We start from the raw sequence: 16,532 nt of genomic DNA on the forward strand, positions 1-16,532 counted from the left end.
GCTTCAAAGGAAGGTTACTTGCCTTTTTCCTTGTGTGGGTAGTTAGTGGGGTATGGGAGGGGGCGGCAGTCAGTAGAATGTGGTACTGGGAAGGCGAGGGTGCTTGCTCCCTATTCTTTTGAGGGTAAATTACAGTGTTGAGAAAGGCGTTCCTGCAGTTAAGAAATGTTGGAAATGATTGGGATTTGCAGCTACTTATGGTGCATGTCAGGAGCCTGACACAGGGAGAGCCTGAAATATTTTGCCACTGCTTTTGCAGAGGGGAAAGATGGCTCAGCCCTGATCAAGCCAGTATTCGCCTTTCATTCCACCCCATAGCAATATGGTTGGCCTCTGGTCTTTTTTTTTTCCAGAGCTAGCACCAATTAAGGAAGAAGCTACACTGTCCAAGAGCATTCTCTCTTTAAAGGGGATGTGAAAAACTAGAACTAATGATACAAAATTGATTGTTGTTCTTAACCCAACTTCTCTGCAAACTGCTGCTCTTAGAAACTGGGTAAAAGTTGGATAAGTGTGGGTAGATGTGGGAGACAGTGTTCCTTAGATCCCTTTTGTGAACCCAAGTTTCCTAGACTTACCCCAGGAGCAAGGACAAAAGGGAAGGCAATGATAGTTTGTGGCCATATTAGCCAATGCTTTTAGAACATCAGCTCATGCTGAAAAAGTAAGTAGCAACATTTTTGGCTAGGCCCTCTACGTTTGTCTAGTGTACTAGACAAAATACATATTCTGAGTCAGATAAAAGGCTCAATATAAGTTTGCTAAGTACTCAGCAATTTGATACTCTATTTTTCTTTTATTTTAGAAAGTCTTCAGAGCATGAAGCAATTTGATATTCTTGTCTCAATTTGTACCCTTCTTGGCGTATACAGATCCATTTTGTTCCTGTCAGGTGTAGATCATCCTTTGTTTATTTTAGGGAAAAGTGAGGGGGAAAAGAGAAATAATCCTTCTCTAAGATGAATGGGTATATTCTTGAACCAGCTGATTTGAACTTTTATAGGAAGAAAAAAGGCCAGTTATGTAAAACTAGAAAGCAGAGTTTCCTGTGTCTCATAGCATTGTCCTGCTTTTCTAAGGGAAAACAGAATTATTACTAAGCTGATTCTAGGGTGTGCTTCCTTTGTATGCCAGAGCACCTGTCAGGAAAAAAATTTCCACTTGTCACAGGAAGTGTCAGCTGGTCAGTGATGGAATAACTACTAGTGAACAAGCTCCTGCTTTGTCATTCCTCTGCACCTGTCCTCCCGCTAGGACAAATGGAACATGCCATAGACAGAAAATCTGGCCGTCCGCAGCACCCATGGAGAAGGGGATGCAGTGTAATCATTTAGGTAGTCTCTAAAGCGTCTAAGTGATAGTCCTGAAATAGATCACTAAAGAATGACCTATCTATACACAAAGATCTCCTTCAACTTAGCTTTAAGCTAAGGGTTTAGGACTATTTTGTACTGATGGACCTTGGTGGGGCTGCAGCAGGTGGGGGAAAGGGGTGGGTACAGTTATAGAAGCTGTTCTTGAAAAGTACTTTTTATTTTATTTATTTATTTGTTTTTTGAGACAATCTCACTCTGTTGTCCTGGCTCAAGTGCCTTTCCATCATAGTTCACAGCAACCTCAAATGCCTGGGGTCAAGCAATCCTTTTGCCTCAGACTCTTTAAGTAGCTGCTATAGGCATCCACCACAACACGTGGGTAGTTTTTATATTTTTGGTAGAGATGGGATCTTGCTCTTGCTCAGTCTGGTCTCGAACTCCTGAGCTCAAGCAATCCATCCACCTCAGTTTCCCAGAGTGCTAGGATTATAGGCATGAGCCACTGCACCTGGACGGTAGCTTCTTTTTAAAAGAAGTAAGAAATGAAGTAGACATCTAAAACTTCATGTGGGGCTCGGTGCCTGTAGCTCAGCAGCTAGGGCGCCAGCCACGTACACTGGAGCTGATGGGTTTGAATCCAGCCTGGGCCTGCCAAACAACGACAACTACAACCAAAAAATAGCTAGGCCTTGTGGCAGGCGCCTATAGTCCCAGCTACTTGGGAGGCTGAGGCAAGAGAATCACATAAGCCCAAGAGCTTGAGGTCGCTGTGAACTGTGATGCTACAGCACTCCACTGAGGGCGACATAGTGAGACTCTGTCTCAAAATAAAAAAATAAATAAAACATCATGTGGGGTGGCACCTGTAGCTCAGTGGATAGGGCGCCGGCCACATACACCAAGACCTGGCAAGTTTGAAACCTGCCCCAGGCCAGCTACAACAATGACAACTGCAACAAAAAAGATAGCTGGGTGTTGTGGCAGGCACCTGTAGTCCCAACTACTTGGGAGGCTGAAGCAAGAGAATCACTTAAGCCCAAGAGTTTGAGATTGCTGTGAGCTATGACAGCACAGCACTCTACCCAGGGTGACACCTTGAGATTCTGTCTCAAATAAAATAAAACATCATGCGAATGGATTGGTGAGATGTTACATATTTCTATAAAGAGCTGAACTAGAGGGCGGCGCCTGTGGCTCAGTCGGTAAGGCGCCGGCCCCATATACTGAGGGTGGTGGGTTCAAACCCGGCCCCAGACAAACTGCAACCAAAAACATAGCTGGGCGTTGTGGCGGGCGCCTGTAGTCCCAGCTACTCGGGAGGCTGAGGCAAGAGAATCGCCTAAGCCCAGGAGTTGGAGGTTGCTGTGAGCTGTGTGACACCACGGTACTCTTACCGAGAGTGATAAAGTGAGACTCTTGTCTCTACCAAAAAAAAAAAAAAGAATTCTAGAGATGTATACTGAAAAGCTAAAGGTTGAAGGGACAGGAGTTGTAAGAAAAAAGGACGCCTGCCTCATAGAAATACTCACCAGTCCATCCTCCTCCCCTCAGTCCCTAGGGTTTCCCTCTTAATTCCAAGAACTCTAGGAGTCTTCTAAACCCTGTTTCCTGCAGATCAGGAAACTAAGGCTTACTCTCAGAAGTAACTTGCCTGAAGTATTAGGTGATTGCAAGGCACATCTTCTGTCTCTTGGTCCAGCATTCCCCCCACAGGCCTGCTGTGCTTCAAAAACCTGGTTGTCCACAGTTACGAGGAATCTCTTGAGCAGTGGTTCTCAACCTTCCTAATGCCGTGACCATACAGCAATGAAATTTTATGGTTGGGGTCACCACAACATGAGGAACTGTATTAAAGGGTTGCAGCATTAGGAAGGTTGAGAACCACTACTCTAAGGGTCTGTGTCCATGCTGGTGAGAAGACTATATCCCATGTGTAGCTGTAGGATTCGACTTTGCAGCTACAGTTGAATCAGGAAAAGCTCAAATCATTATAGGACTTGGAGCTTTAGGGAGGTAATTAAAGGGAACAGAGTTTTCTCTAAGTCAGCAGCGTTGTTTGCTGCTCTTCCCTGGTACCCTTTATGATGTACTACAGCACTGATGATTAAGTTGAAGACAGGAAACCCCCATTAGCAGAGCTCTCTAAGCCCCACTGGCAGCTATTTGTGCTTAATGCTGACTTTGGGGCTTCATCATTTAGCACTAGATGGGCACAGAGGCCCTAGGAAATATCTCTGCAGTTTGGCTTAGAGTTCTGTGTGCTAATTGGTTTCCCATTTTCCCACTCAGCCTCTAAACCCTGTTTTCCCTCTGCCTTCAGAACCTTCTAGAATAGCCAACTCAGACCCCTGCTCACCTGGCATTTTTCTCTCTCACCTCTTCCTGGCTATGGACAGGAATGTTGGAGGTACCCTGTTTACTGGTTTGCTCACTGGCTAATAGCTAATAGCTTTCAGTCTGCTGTTGGGGTCATATGGTGTTCCTTTAACAGCCCAGAACAGCACACTGAATACATGGCTGCAGAAAGCAGTTTTTGCAGTTCCTCTTCACTTCCTTCCTTACCCTGAGGAGAGATGGAGTGTCTTCCTTTGGGCCAGGAAAGCACCCAGTCCCATCCAGAGGGGAAAACCCTTTGTTGTAAAAACTGAGCACCAGCCTGCATACCTATCCAGTGAGGCAGCCCAAGCTTGGTTGGGGGAGCCTCAGTAATAGGATGATGGAGCAGCTATTTTCTTCTCCTACACGTGCACCCCCATCTGTTAGAGATTTCCCTTCCAACTCCAGCTTGGCTGGCAGGCATGTCCCTAAGAAGCTGCAGGCCAAAATGGAGAGAGAGAATTGACTCCCTCCTCCACACATCCTGACTTGCTGCCAATTGCCAGGAAAAGAGGGCAACATTTGGGCATTTACCAGAAGACAAGGATGTGCCTTTTCATTTGTCTTTTTATTTTACATTTAAAAAGTGGTTATTGCTCTAACTGGATTAGAGGTAAGGACTTCTCCCTTAAGGAGCCTTGGCCTTGCAGCCCCGTTCAGCAGGGATGAAAGTCACAAGACAATGAGTGGAGCTTCATGCCCTCCCATGAGGAAGCCCTTAGTATTACTGACATCTCCCTTTATCCTGTCAATTCTCCCCTGTGCTGCCACACTTGAGCAAAGCAGAGTGGTGGTGGGCCCAGCCTTGAGAGCTCATGTAGACCGGAAAGAAAGGGCAGTCATTGGATGATGGCTTTCAGCTCTCTGGCTTAGGGGCCAATGCTCTTATCATTCAGTTCAACAAATATTTACCAAGTGCCTACTGTATGCCAGGCTTGTGCTAGGAACGGTCCTCCCCCTCTTCCATCTTAGCCACCAAAATAGAAGATTCAGTGGTCTACCTTTTCCCATGCAGGGATTTGGCAGCCATAACTTGTCAGTCCTAGGGAAGAGTCTACTTTCCCTCATCAAGCACCATTTTTTTTTTAAACCAGAAAGGGGCAGTGGAGAGAGAGACCTGTCATCTCATACCACTCAGGCTCTAGGGAAGGACATGAGGACCCTGGTACCTTTCACAGAACCCTAGATGAGATGTCAGGATATGAAGACCCCAGAGGCCAGTGGTGATAGCAGGGCTGTTCTGCCTGTCTTCCAGCAGCTTCCACTCCACAGTGGGTGGTTTAGCAGCCCCCAGAATGGTGGATGTGCCTTTTCAGTTGTTCAAACTGACACTGCTGAACCTCCAAAAGATGCTTCCTAAAAAAATGAGGCCAATGCCTTCCAGGTCTTCTTAAGACCCCAGACTGTAGGGGTGACCAGCTCAGTCCTTGAGGGAATCCCTCTGCCCTCTGGAGTGGAGCCCTCCAATTTTGCTTTCCAAAAGAGACAAAATAGATAACATCTTGTACAATTGCAAAGGTGTGCATCACACTACAAACATGTCCTTGATGGCTGGATCTAGAAAAGGCTTGATGGAAGCCATGAATGACCTTGCATGGCAGGCAGCCCCCAGCTTCCCTGATGTTCCTTGTCTGAAAGACACAGCTTGAGTCAGTCTTAGTGCTTGTCATCTCCCAGAGCTTTGTGCACTTTCTCAAAGAGGAAGCCACTCCAGAAGAGGTGAGGAGGCAGAAGGCTGTGTCTCATGCAGCTTTGCCTTTCCAGAATGGGGCTAGGCCTTTTAGTTTTGTGGCTTTTTTTTTTCCTTTTTTTCTTTGCAGAATTTGGGTTTATAGTTCAGCCTCCTTTCATCAGACTAGCGCAGGGGGAAGAGGGAGAACTGTGCAGCTAGCTGTGCCTCCCCACTGCTGCAGTCATCCCTCTCCCTGTGTCCATGCACCTGGGAAGCAGCAGAGAAGAAAAACGGCATCCTCTCTGCAGACAGGCAGTCACGCTTCGATGATGTTCACTGAAGGCTTGTTTGGAAACTGGGAGGAGAAAAATGAGAGAAGTGGCCAGGGCTAATTGAATAGACTTTTTGAAGGCTGGAAACAGGACAGAAAAAGGAAGGGAGCAGCAGGGCTGCAGCCTAAAAGCCAGGCTCTTGTCCCTGTGCAAAGAAAAGAGTAGCCCTGCATGGATAGCTCGTCTCTGCCTTTTCAAACCCAGCCTTTGGCCTCACTCGGTTGAATGGCCAAGAGTGGGTTCTGGGCCCTGGTATCCAGTGTTCCCCCAGCAGTCATCCCTCTGAGCATAGCCTCAGCCACTGACATTGTTGAGGTGCTTCTGGAGATGGGGCTTAATAAGAGGCTCCGGGAAAATGTGCCAGAAAAATAGAAGCGAAGAGCGGACAGTAAGCCAGAGGGTACAAGGAGATGGAGAGAGGGCCAGATGTCTGTTGGATAATCATCGTCAGAACCATGAAATCCTCTCACATTCTCTACTGTCTTCTGAGCTGCTCAGAGCAAGCACTGAAAAGGCTTTCATATCTGTTTTACAGAAGAAGAAATGAAGGTACAGAAGTAAAGCACCTGACCAAGGTCACAAAGCCCAGCAGGAACAGGAATGAGCCCAGAACCCCCCACTCTTGCTGTCCCACATTAACCAAGAAGTGTGCTCTCCCTGCTGGGCAGAATTCTTTTTTTAATTTTTTGTATTTTTTCCCCAATGTGGGCCCCTGGCACTCTGCAAAAGGAGAGGATCCAAAATCAATTTGCAGTGTCCCCTGTGTCATATAGGCACCAGCCAAGTCTGGCTCTGCCCAGCTGCAGCCATGCCAGGCCCTGAGCTGACCCCTTCTGCAATCCAGGGACTACCAGCGTACAGCAGCTGTCTACCCATGCCCAGATCTTGCCCTCACCTTGCTGCGGAGAAGACCCCCGCCCTGGTGCTCTGGTGTGCTGGTTTCTGATGCACTCTTGGTTTTTTCTTTGTTGTTATTGGGTTCGTTGTCCTTGATGATGTCATACTGGCGGCAGAAGAGGGCAATTACACCTGTGTGGGGGTGGGGGGTGACAAATGAGAGCAGTCAGAGGCCAGGGCCTGAGTTCTTGCCTCACCTGCTTTGTTCCCACTGGCATGACGTCTAGCAGGAATGATGGTTTCTCCAGATGGTCTCTCACCTGCACAACTCAGCAGCTTCCCTCTTGTTGTCCCCACCCGTCCCCTTACCAGCCATGTCTTTCACTGCTGCTAAGCTGACCTTCCCACAACATGCATCTGATAAGTCTCCTTCCTTTCCTTTAAACCTCTGACAGCTCCCATTTTCCTTGAGAGAAAAACAGAAACGATAATAGCATCTGTTGAGCATGTGCCAGGCCCTGTGCTGTGCACTGACACGCGCTAGCTCACCTAATCCTCACAACTCAGGGAGGATACCTATTATCATTTCCAGGTTACAAGTGAGAACGGTGATGCAGAGAATTTAACTAACTTAGCTCAAGGTCACACAGTGGTGGAGCTGGGATGTGAACTGCAGGGTCTGCAGTCTGTTTAGTTTCACCAAACTAACCCATGAACATAATAAAGTCAGACAATAATTTTTTTTCTTTTTGAAAGAGAGTCTCACTTAGTCACTTGGTCACCCTTGGTAGAGTGCCATGGCATCTTAGCTCACAGCAACCTCAAACTCTTGAGCTCAAGTGATTCTCTTGCCTCAGCCTCCCAAGTAGCTGGGACTATAGGCACCTGCCACAACACCCGGCTATTTTTAGAGATGAGGTCTTGCTCCGGCTCAGGCTGGTCTTGAACCTGTGAGCTCAGGCAATCCATCTGCCTTTGCCTCCCAAAGTGCTAAGATTACAGGCAATAGCCACTGTGCCTGGCCTATAGTGTTATTTCTTTATCTATTTTATATATATGACTTCCCATCATGATAGATAAAGCCTAACAACTTCCCCTACTTTCCATCATCCTAACAGAATTACATCACAATTTTGGTTATTCACTATGCTTATATTGTTATGATTATGTAAATATTGTCTGTGTCAAGTCTAATAATGCACCATAAGCAAACCTCCTCTTTTGTACAACCCTTTTTTCCCCTGCCCATTTTTCTATGTTCCTAAGGAACACTTTTCCCCAAATGCTTCTATAGTGCAGCATGCCTTCTCAACCACCATGCTAATAAAGCTTTGGCATGGTATTCAAATCCCTCAAAGACTCCAGTGTACAGCCTCACCATCCTTTACTCCTTCATTTTCTACCTTCTCTCTTGAATTGCAGCTGCTTTGGGCCAGATGAGCATAATTTGTACCTTTAAGGCGGTGCCTGTGGCTCAGTGAGTAGGGTGCTGGCCCCATATGCCAAGGGTGGCGGGTTCAAACCCAGCCCCGGCCAAACTGCAACAAAAAAATAGCCGGGCGTTGTGGCAGGTGCCTGTAGTCCCAGCTGCTTGGGAGGCTGAGGCAAGAGAATTGCGTAAGCCCAAGAGTAGAGGTTGCTGTGAGCCGTGTGACGCCACGGCACTCTACCTGAGGGCGGTACAGTGAGACTGTGTCTCTACAAAAAAAAAAAAAATTTGTACCTTTTAAAAGTACAGATATGTATATATTTTATTTCAGATGAATATGAGGGTACATAGAATTAGGTCACATTGTTTGCATTTATATGGTAAGTCCCAGTTGTAGTTGTTTCCTTCACCCAGGAAGTGTGCCATATACCCTATACTCCTGCATTGTTCCCTTTGGGAGAGAACTTGCAGAACCCTCTCCCAAAACCCCCTTCTTCAATTTCATTAGATTTTTCCTCAACTAAGCACATAGTTGTTAACCTACTAGTTTCAATTTTAGTATTGAGCACATGTGATGAGTGTATTTCCATTCCTGTGATACTCAGAAGACTGTTTTCCAAATCTATCCAGGTTGCCATAAAAGTTACAAAATCTCCCATCTTTTTATGGCTGAATAGTATTCCCTGATAATATGCATACCACAGTTTATTAATCCATTCATGGGTTATTGTTTGATTTTTTTTTTTTGAGACAGTTAACTTTGTTGCCCTCTTTAGAGTGCTGTAGTGTCACAGCTCACAGCAACCTCAAACTCCTGGGCTTAAGTGCTTCACTTGCTTCAGCTTCCCATGTAGCTGGGACTACAGGTGTCTGCCATAACACCTGGCTGTTTTTTTAGAAATGGGGTCTTGCTCTTGCTCAGGCTGGTCTTGAACTCAAGAGCTCAAGCAATCCACTGCCTCAGCCTCCCAGAGTGCTAGGATTACAGATGTGAACCACTGGGCCCAGCCCAATCCATTCATGTGTTGAAGGGCATCTGGGTTGTTACCACATCTTTGCAATTATGAATTGGGGTCTGCTAAAACATTTGAGTGCAATTAATTTGTATCTTGAACACACTATGCCTAGAATACCCTCCCTCTTTTGGCTGCCTGGTGAACTCCTATTCAACCTTCAAAGCTCAATTCCCATTTATCTCATGTTTTTTCCTGATTTCTACCCTAGCCCCAGAACGAATTCCTTCTTTGCTCCTATACATGGTACTAGCACAGTACTTTATAGCACTCATCACAGTGAGGCTTCTCCCAGACTGAGTTCCTTGCTCTTAGTCAGGATTACAGCACTACTGTCTGGAATGGAGTGCTTGTTAAGTAAATGCTGGCTAAGTATAAAGACGAATGAAACTTGGTCTTCGGAGGCCTGGTGCGGTGGCTTACACCTGTAATCCTAGCACTCTGGGAGGCCAAGGTGGATGTACTACCTGAGCTTAGGAGTTTAAGACCAGCCTGAGCAAGAGCAAGACCCCTTCTCTAAAAAACCCCCCACAAAACAGCCAGGTGTTGTGGCAGGTGCCTGTAGTCCAAGCTACTTGGGAGGCTGAGGTAAGAGGATCAATTGAGCCTGAGAGTTTGAGGTTGCTGTGAGCTATGATGTCAGAGCACTCAACCCCAGGGTAACTGAGTGAGACTCTATCTAAACTCTGGTCCTTATCCACCAGGAGGAGCTCACGGACAGAGGGGAAGAGAAACATGAGACCAACTAACTTATATAGAGAGGGGTAAACAGTGGGACACAGAGGCAAGAGAGCCATTCTAATAGTTAGATTGGAGGAATTTTCATGGTGACTGTCTCAGACCAGGTCTAAAAGGATGAGTAAGTGAGGACAGTAACCCAAGCATAAGGGCAGGCAATGACTTTCTGTGAACTGCCCAGGCCTGAAGCTTCTGAAACTTCAGGAACTAGCAACACAGAAGAGGAAGCAGAGGCCACAGCCATGCCCAGAAGGTAAAAGAGCTGTGGACATGTCCATCCCCAGGAGGCTGAACCACTTCTGAGGGAGAGGAAAGGCAATTACTCATATAATCATATAAGGCAGCTCTTAATCTATTATTTTAGTGAGGAGTGGGTTAAAGAAGGGCTCAGATCTGGTCCTCAGAGCTGTCCCAGGTAGGACTTGGAGACTTATCACCTTTTAGCTCTCTCCAGCCCCTTACCCTCTGTTTCTGGGGTCCAGTCAGGATCCTCCATCTCCTGGAGGCTGAGTGAAGACGGACTTGAAGGCCAGACTCACCTGCCCACATGAACAGGACCACGACAATGATCAGCACCTCACCCGTCCGCAGCTGTTGGTTCCTCCCCATCTCTTTCATGGTTATCTCATCTGTGGGGAGAGAGACAGTAGGTCCAGGGCTCCTTTCCTCCTCTAGCAATTCCTGTAGGGCCCAGCCCAAGACAACAGTGCTTATTTCTATGGGTGCCCGTACATCTAACAGAGATTCTAGAACATGTTGATGGCTACTTGGGGTGACAGCAGTAGGACTCTAAAGGCAGGAGTTTATATACCCCTAATCTTGGGGGATTTAGGGGTGCCTTTTCTCTCTCAGGTACTATTAATTTGGTGGCAGAGGGACAGGGGAAGCAATGGGTATGACAGAGTGTTCCCCAGGTCACCTACTGCTCTTGTCCTGACCACCCGTCACCCCATTCTTGTTCTTCCTAACAAGGAGCTGGGCCTGCCTTTGTTCTTAGAGGTCATCTTTTCTGCCTCACGTGGAGTCTTGAAGAGCACAGGCTCGCTAGCTGGGCTCTGGCCCTGAATGGAGATGGCCTGCACGTGCACGATGTACTCGGTGTCTTCCTCCAGGTCCCAGAGGGCGCATGAGCGCGTGGTGGTGTTCACCTCCTGGATGAAGCGCAGCATCCGCACGTCCTTCTTCTGCAAAAGCAAGCGCCAGCCCAGTGTTGTCAGCGCCCAGTCATCAGCCCTGCTTCTGCACACCTCCCACTAGTGACAGATCCTTTACAGATACGACCTTAATCATCCCATCACCTCTGCTCATTATCTCCATTTTACAGGGAAGAAAACAGGTTTAGAGAGGCTAGGGAAGTTGCCTGAGGCCACACATCTAGTAAGCACTGAAGCCAGATCCTAAATGCAGATGTGTCTGACATCAAAACCAAGCTCTTAATTCCTTTGTTCCGGTTGAGAGTTCCTGAACCCTCCCTTCTGGGGCTCCGATTTTAAGGCATATGTGCACCTTGCTGCTTATCTCTTTTGCCCCAAGTTCCCTTCTGCTTTCTGTTTCTCCCCACCACACCTCCACTTGCATCTGCCACCCCTATCCTGATGTGTCCTTCCCTCCCAAGGACCCTCAAAGGTTACCTGCTGAGAGATGGCAAATCCGATGACAACCTCATCCTCCAAGACGTCCCAGCTCACCACTGCAGAGTTGGCCTTGAGGTGTCTGACAGTGACGTTCACTGGGGCTGAGGGACTTTCTGGGGGTAGGGTGGGGAGACACCTGAGCCTGAGTATCCCCTACGGTGAGGCCCATCCACAGTCTTATAAGTGAGAAAGGGAAACCTGGGGAAGGCCATGAGGTGGGGAAGGAAGAAACCAAGGCCTCAAATGGGGTCATGTGACATGGCTCTCAGTTCCTCCATGGATTGAAGAGCCACGCCCAAGAGACTCCAGGCTCCTGTGATGGAAGCCCCTTCTGGCCACAGCCTAGCCCCACTAGGGGTCCAAGGCTAAAACTGATGGGCCTGGGCCTGGGTCAGGACTAGAGCTAAGGGATGGGTGGTTAGAGTTACAGGGACAGGTATGGAGGGGCCATGGATGATCAGGGTTGTGTTGGAGAATCAGAAGGTTAGCTGATGAAAAGCAGTCAAAGGACTCCCAGTCCAGTGTTCTTTCTATAATACTGCACTGTCGAATGACCTTGAGGGAAGGAGAAAGACCCAGAGGTCGAGAAGAGCCAGGTAAGGGTGAGCCTAAGATGGGAGTGAGAAGCAACAGAGGTACCCCTGGAATTGTAGTAACCCAGGCAGAATGAAGTTTGGGGAAGGATCTGTGTGAGCCTCTTCACACTCTACCAGCCCCCAGAGGCAGGTGGGAATGGGGCAGGGGAAGAGGGGGTCATTTAGAGCAGGGACGGTCAGGGGAGAGTGGAAAGGACAGGGAATCAATCAGTCAAGAAGAGACAAGAGGGAAGTAGGAGGGCGAGTGATTGAGGAGGGTGGTCCAGGGATAAAGAACCTTCCAGGAGAGAGGCAGTAGAGTCACAGAAGCCTCTATCTACCAAGGAGCAGGTGCTCCAAGGGGAAGGTCTGGCCTGAGCAGGACCCTCTCACCCTGCAGATGAGTGAACTCAAGACCCAAGGGGCTAGGCCTGGGGCCTGGGGGAGACAGAGCCAGACATGGAGCCAAGGCACAGACAGGTGGGCATCAGAGACAGACAGAGATGGAAGCAGAGGGGAGAGACAGAACGCACGCGTGTGTGAGAAGGAGCACTGAGCCATGGATAGCTAGATGGGTAGAGTGAGAGATGAGTGAGGCAGTAGCAGGCAGAAGGGACAGGGACAGGACAGGGTATCAGGAGAGGCCAGGGCCGGTGGAGTAGGCCAGGCACTGTAGCAGCTCAGGGTGTTAGGGGTCCACCCCCACCCACCCTGGCACCTGACCTGCACTCTCAGGTGCCAGTCCCCATCACCTTCACACACACTGTGCAAGGGGATCCCATCTGCTCCTGCTGCAGAGTTAGCCTGCAGGCTCTTAAAGGTCTTTGGGGACAGGGAGGAAGGCCCAAGGTGGGGAGACTGATGTCCTCAGCTGCTCCCTGGACTAAAGAAGGGAACTAGAGACCCTGAGGCAAACACCTGGGGTTAGCGGAATGGGTTAGGGGACCAGAGATCACAAGATCCTGGTGAACTCAGCGCTGAGGCGATGGGACGGGTTTGGCAGCTGAAGGACAGGTGTGGGGGTCAAGGAGGTAGGGAAGAGGCTGGGGTAGGGAAGCAGTGAGTGGGGCAAGACAGGGGGCTCCTAGGAAGCAGGGGAGGGAACCGAGGACTCCCCTATGGCTAGGGCGGGAGAGCAGCCCGCCCCGGCGCCAGCCCGCCGGCCCCCAGCCCCGGGTCCCCTTACCCGCCTGCACCAGCGCGCAGCAGACGCAGCCCAGCCACAGGCAGAGCGCGGCGCGGGCGCGGGGCGGCCAGGCACTCGGTGGCCCGGGGTGCATGGCTTCTTCTCTGGCCGGCCGGCCGGGGGCGGCGCAGGGGGACGCGACTCCGGCGCCCGGCGGCCGCTCGCGCTTGCGCTCGGGCCCGCGGCCCGGCCGCCCCGCGCCGCCCCGCGCCGCCTGCATGTCGGCTCCGCGGACAGCGACTCCCGCGCGGCGGCGGCGGCGGCGGCCGCGTCCACGTCGGGCGCCCGGGGGGCGGGGCGCCCCCGCTGCGGGGAGAGGCGCGGGGGCGGGGTGAGGGCCAGAGGGCGCCCCCACTCCGGCCCCCGCGCCCCGTTAGTCGGTGGCGGGAAGGAAGGGGCTTCTCGCGCTGTCGGCTGCCACCCTCCCGCCTTGGCAGGAGACCCAGCAGGGTTCTCCGTGCCCACCGCGGTCAGCCCCAAACTCGCAGCCCTGATCTGCTCGGATCTCTGCCCTTTCCCAAGGGAAAAGGAGGACAAATGCCTCCCAGATGCTCATCTGGGCCCCGACACCACCCCAAAGAGGACCTCCCCTCCCTGGGCCTGGGGATTCACCACCCCTCACTCCAGCCCAGACATGAGGCATTGCTGGCCGTGCAGAAGTGCGCAGAGGAGAGTAATAGCAGGGCTGGCGCCGCCTGCAGAGTTCTAAGTAGGTGCTCGGTGTTTACAAAAGGGCTGAGAAGAGGGTACTCTGACTCACTGTAGGGTCTAGTTTGTGACCTCAGCCCAGCGCTTTTCCTTCTGTGGACCACCACGTTCAGCTCCATGATGAGAGCCATAGTGGGCAGCTAGTAGATGCTAAAGTGCTCAGCTCTACTTGCACAGCTCTACTACGTGGCCTGCCTCCCACCGTGACCCTGTAAGGACTGTGGGTACACACTTCACACGGGAGGCGACTACAGCTTGCACAGGCTCCAAGACTCACAGCAGAGCCAGGATTTGAACACAGGCTGATCTGACTCCTAAAGCTGTGCTTGACCCAACTGCCTCCCCACCCAGAGTGACTTCACCCAGGTTTTAGAATTGGTCTGTGCTAGCTCCTCCTCAGCCAGGGAACAATCTGGAACAGTCTCTCTCTAAGAGCAATGTGAGAGAAGAGCAGCTCCAGCACTGTGCTCCCTGCCCCCAGCACCCTGGCCAATGGCTTTACAGAAGGCTTTGGTAGGCAGCCACCGTTAATAAAAGGGTTTGAGTGGCCCCTCCCTTATTTCCTTGGGGACAACCATGTGCCTGCCACTGTTCCCACTGCCCATTCATGCCTTTTGTGATCTTGGAGTGGCAGAGAGGTGTCTTCACCCTGCATTCACCACCCTGTCCTTAATGAGAGGGACTCTGGAAAGTGGCTAAAGAACCCCACTCCCATGACATTTTCGCTCCACGTCCCAGCCAGAGAAACAAGGAAAGATGCATGGACTGGCTCCCAGGTTTCCTGAAATGGAGGGACTCCCCATCTCTCCAAATGAGCCCCCTCCCCCTACTATCTGGAATTCCACCAGTGGGAGGCATTCCCTTGGGATTTAAAGGTCTGGTTTTCCAGAGGGCCTGGAAGGGCTAATTTTCTTTGAAAAAGATGACAATTTGCAAAGTTATCCCCAACCCCTCCAATTTTAGATTGAAAAATTGAGATCAAGCAATGGGAAATAAGAGCTTGTTGCAAATTCACACAGCAAGGCGAGAGCAGCAATAGAACACCCCTCATGTAATGCTGGCTCCAGGAATCCTTCCACTGCCCTCCACATTTCTACCTGGTTGCCTTCCAAGGGGTGGGCTGGGAAGGAGCTTAGGGGCTGCCCAGCCCTCCTACCCTTAGGCCAGCTTCACTTGGCAGCTGACACTGCCCAGTCCGTCCTTTCCCCAACACATACCTTGCTTGTCTTGAAGGAGCCTCAGCTGGGGCCTTGACCTGTTTGGGATAGGAGCAGGGGAGCCAGAGCACTTCTTCTCTCTCCTTTTTCTCTTCTCTCTCTTTCTCTCTCCTTACTATCTTCTCTCTCCCAGCAGCTGCTGCCTGCCCGGCCCCGCCCGGCCCCGCCCCACCCCACCAGCTGCAGCTTAGCCCCTAGGGACACCCCCTTCCCCCCACCCCTCAGGCAGGAACAGACAACCAGAGGGCCTGCAGGAGCAACTGAAGCCTCCTCGAGTCTCCATGGCAGGAATCAGTAGGAAGGAGAGGGTTCAGGGAGAGGACACAGAATCCACTTCTGCCCCTGCTAGGGAGAAAAGGAGGGAGGGACAGGGTCCTGGTGGCGCTGGCCTCTAGGCCAGTGCTGGGGAAAGGGGAGTCTTAGCGCCATCTGCTGGCCCTTCTGAGTAAAACCCCAGGTAGATGTAGGGCACTGGGAGGGGGGCAGATGGCAGTGCGTGCCTGAGGTTTGAGACAGATGAGGAAAGGTGGCCGGTGGAGAGGGCATGGAGGACTGGGAAGGTTTGGAGAGTTGTAGCTGTGGGGGAATGTGCAGCCTTCCCGGGCCTCATGATGCATGGGGTGCTTGGGCACTACCTCAATTCTGGGAAAAATACTGGTGCCTCCATCCTGACAGCCAGTGGGACCTGGGTTGGCAGCAGGAATTGTTGGGAGCATTTAAAGGTGCCCTGGGTGAGTTTGTGAGGGCACTTTCAAGGCCAGTTGCTTATGTATACCATTTGTACACCCTCTCGGCACAGAGCCTAAGATGCAGCAAGTGCTCATTAAATGTTAACTGTATGGAATAAATTTGTTCCTCAACATATATGTCTTGAGCACCAGGCTCTGTGCAACATTCAGAAATACAGCAGTGGGAGAATGAAGAAACACATAAAGGAGGGTTGGGCGGGGGCTAAAGGGTAGATCTGTATCCTCCCAAGGTGCACTCACTGGTCTTCCTTTAGAGGACAAACATGTCTTAGGGAGCCAGCTGCTTGCTTACACATTGACACCTTGTGGAGTCACAACCACCTCTTGGATGTCCAGAGCTGTCCAGAGTTACAGCACCTAACTCAGGCTACAGGTTCAAGCCAGATCCCAGGCCACTATTTAGAAGAGTAAGGTTTCTCTTCACAGCCTAGAATGGTCCTAGTCTAACAGGAAGATTCATGAGGTCAGGATTTGCTTTGGGGGGTATAATAATTGACCACCTACCATGAACTTGCCTCTTTATCCATGTTGTTTTGAGTCTTAGGCTGGTATGTGTTATTAGCTCCCATTACAGATCTGGAAGCTGAAGATCAGAAAGGTGAAGGGACTTGCTCTGGGTCACCTGGCCAGTGAACTATGGAGCCATGTCTCAAATTTAGCTCTGTGGCTCCAAGTTTAGGACTTGATTCTGTCTGCCTACCATCTCCCCTCACCTCTAAGGACCTCTCAAGATAAGATTCCAGGGCTGAG

The 16,532-nt window shown here is 50.4% G+C and overlaps 1 protein-coding gene across 3 annotated transcripts; it reads right to left on the reverse strand.

The window, feature by feature from the left end:
• Nucleotides 1–4,241: 4,241 nt before the first annotated feature.
• On the reverse strand, nt 4,242–15,165 carry FNDC5 (fibronectin type III domain containing 5). Of its 3 annotated transcripts, XM_053577139.1 has the most exons (7): nt 15,034–15,165; nt 13,109–13,414; nt 11,345–11,460; nt 10,699–10,897; nt 10,253–10,342; nt 6,592–6,725; nt 4,242–5,719 (listed from the first exon to the last, which is right to left on the reverse strand). In XM_053577139.1, exons 2-7 carry the CDS (start codon nt 13,326–13,328, stop codon nt 5,681–5,683), a joined length of 798 nt encoding a protein of 265 aa, XP_053433114.1. In that variant the 5' UTR covers nt 13,329–13,414; nt 15,034–15,165; the 3' UTR covers nt 4,242–5,680. The 3 variants fall into 3 exon arrangements, with proteins under 3 accessions (XP_053433114.1, XP_053433116.1, XP_053433115.1); XM_053577141.1 differs by having other exon boundaries at nt 10,732–10,897; nt 13,109–15,160; XM_053577140.1 differs by having other exon boundaries at nt 4,242–6,220; nt 13,109–15,160.
• Nucleotides 15,166–16,532: the final 1,367 nt, after the last annotated feature.

Source organism: Nycticebus coucang, chromosome 22 (genome assembly GCF_027406575.1).
Source record: "Nycticebus coucang isolate mNycCou1 chromosome 22, mNycCou1.pri, whole genome shotgun sequence".
In the NCBI taxonomy this organism is placed as follows: domain Eukaryota; kingdom Metazoa; phylum Chordata; class Mammalia; order Primates; family Lorisidae; genus Nycticebus; species Nycticebus coucang.

Coding starts and splice junctions, on each gene's coding strand:
- FNDC5 (XM_053577139.1), bottom strand. CDS start 13,328: ATGCAGGCGGCGCGGGGCGGCGCGGGGCGGCCGGGCCGCGGGCCCGAG. Junction 11,461..13,108: donor CTGCGCGCTGGTGCAGGCGG/GTAAGGGGACCC, acceptor CCCTACCCCCAG/AAAGTCCCTCAGCCCCAGTG. Junction 10,343..10,698: donor GATGACCTCTAAGAACAAAG/GCAGGCCCAGCT, acceptor CTCTCCCCACAG/ATGAGATAACCATGAAAGAG.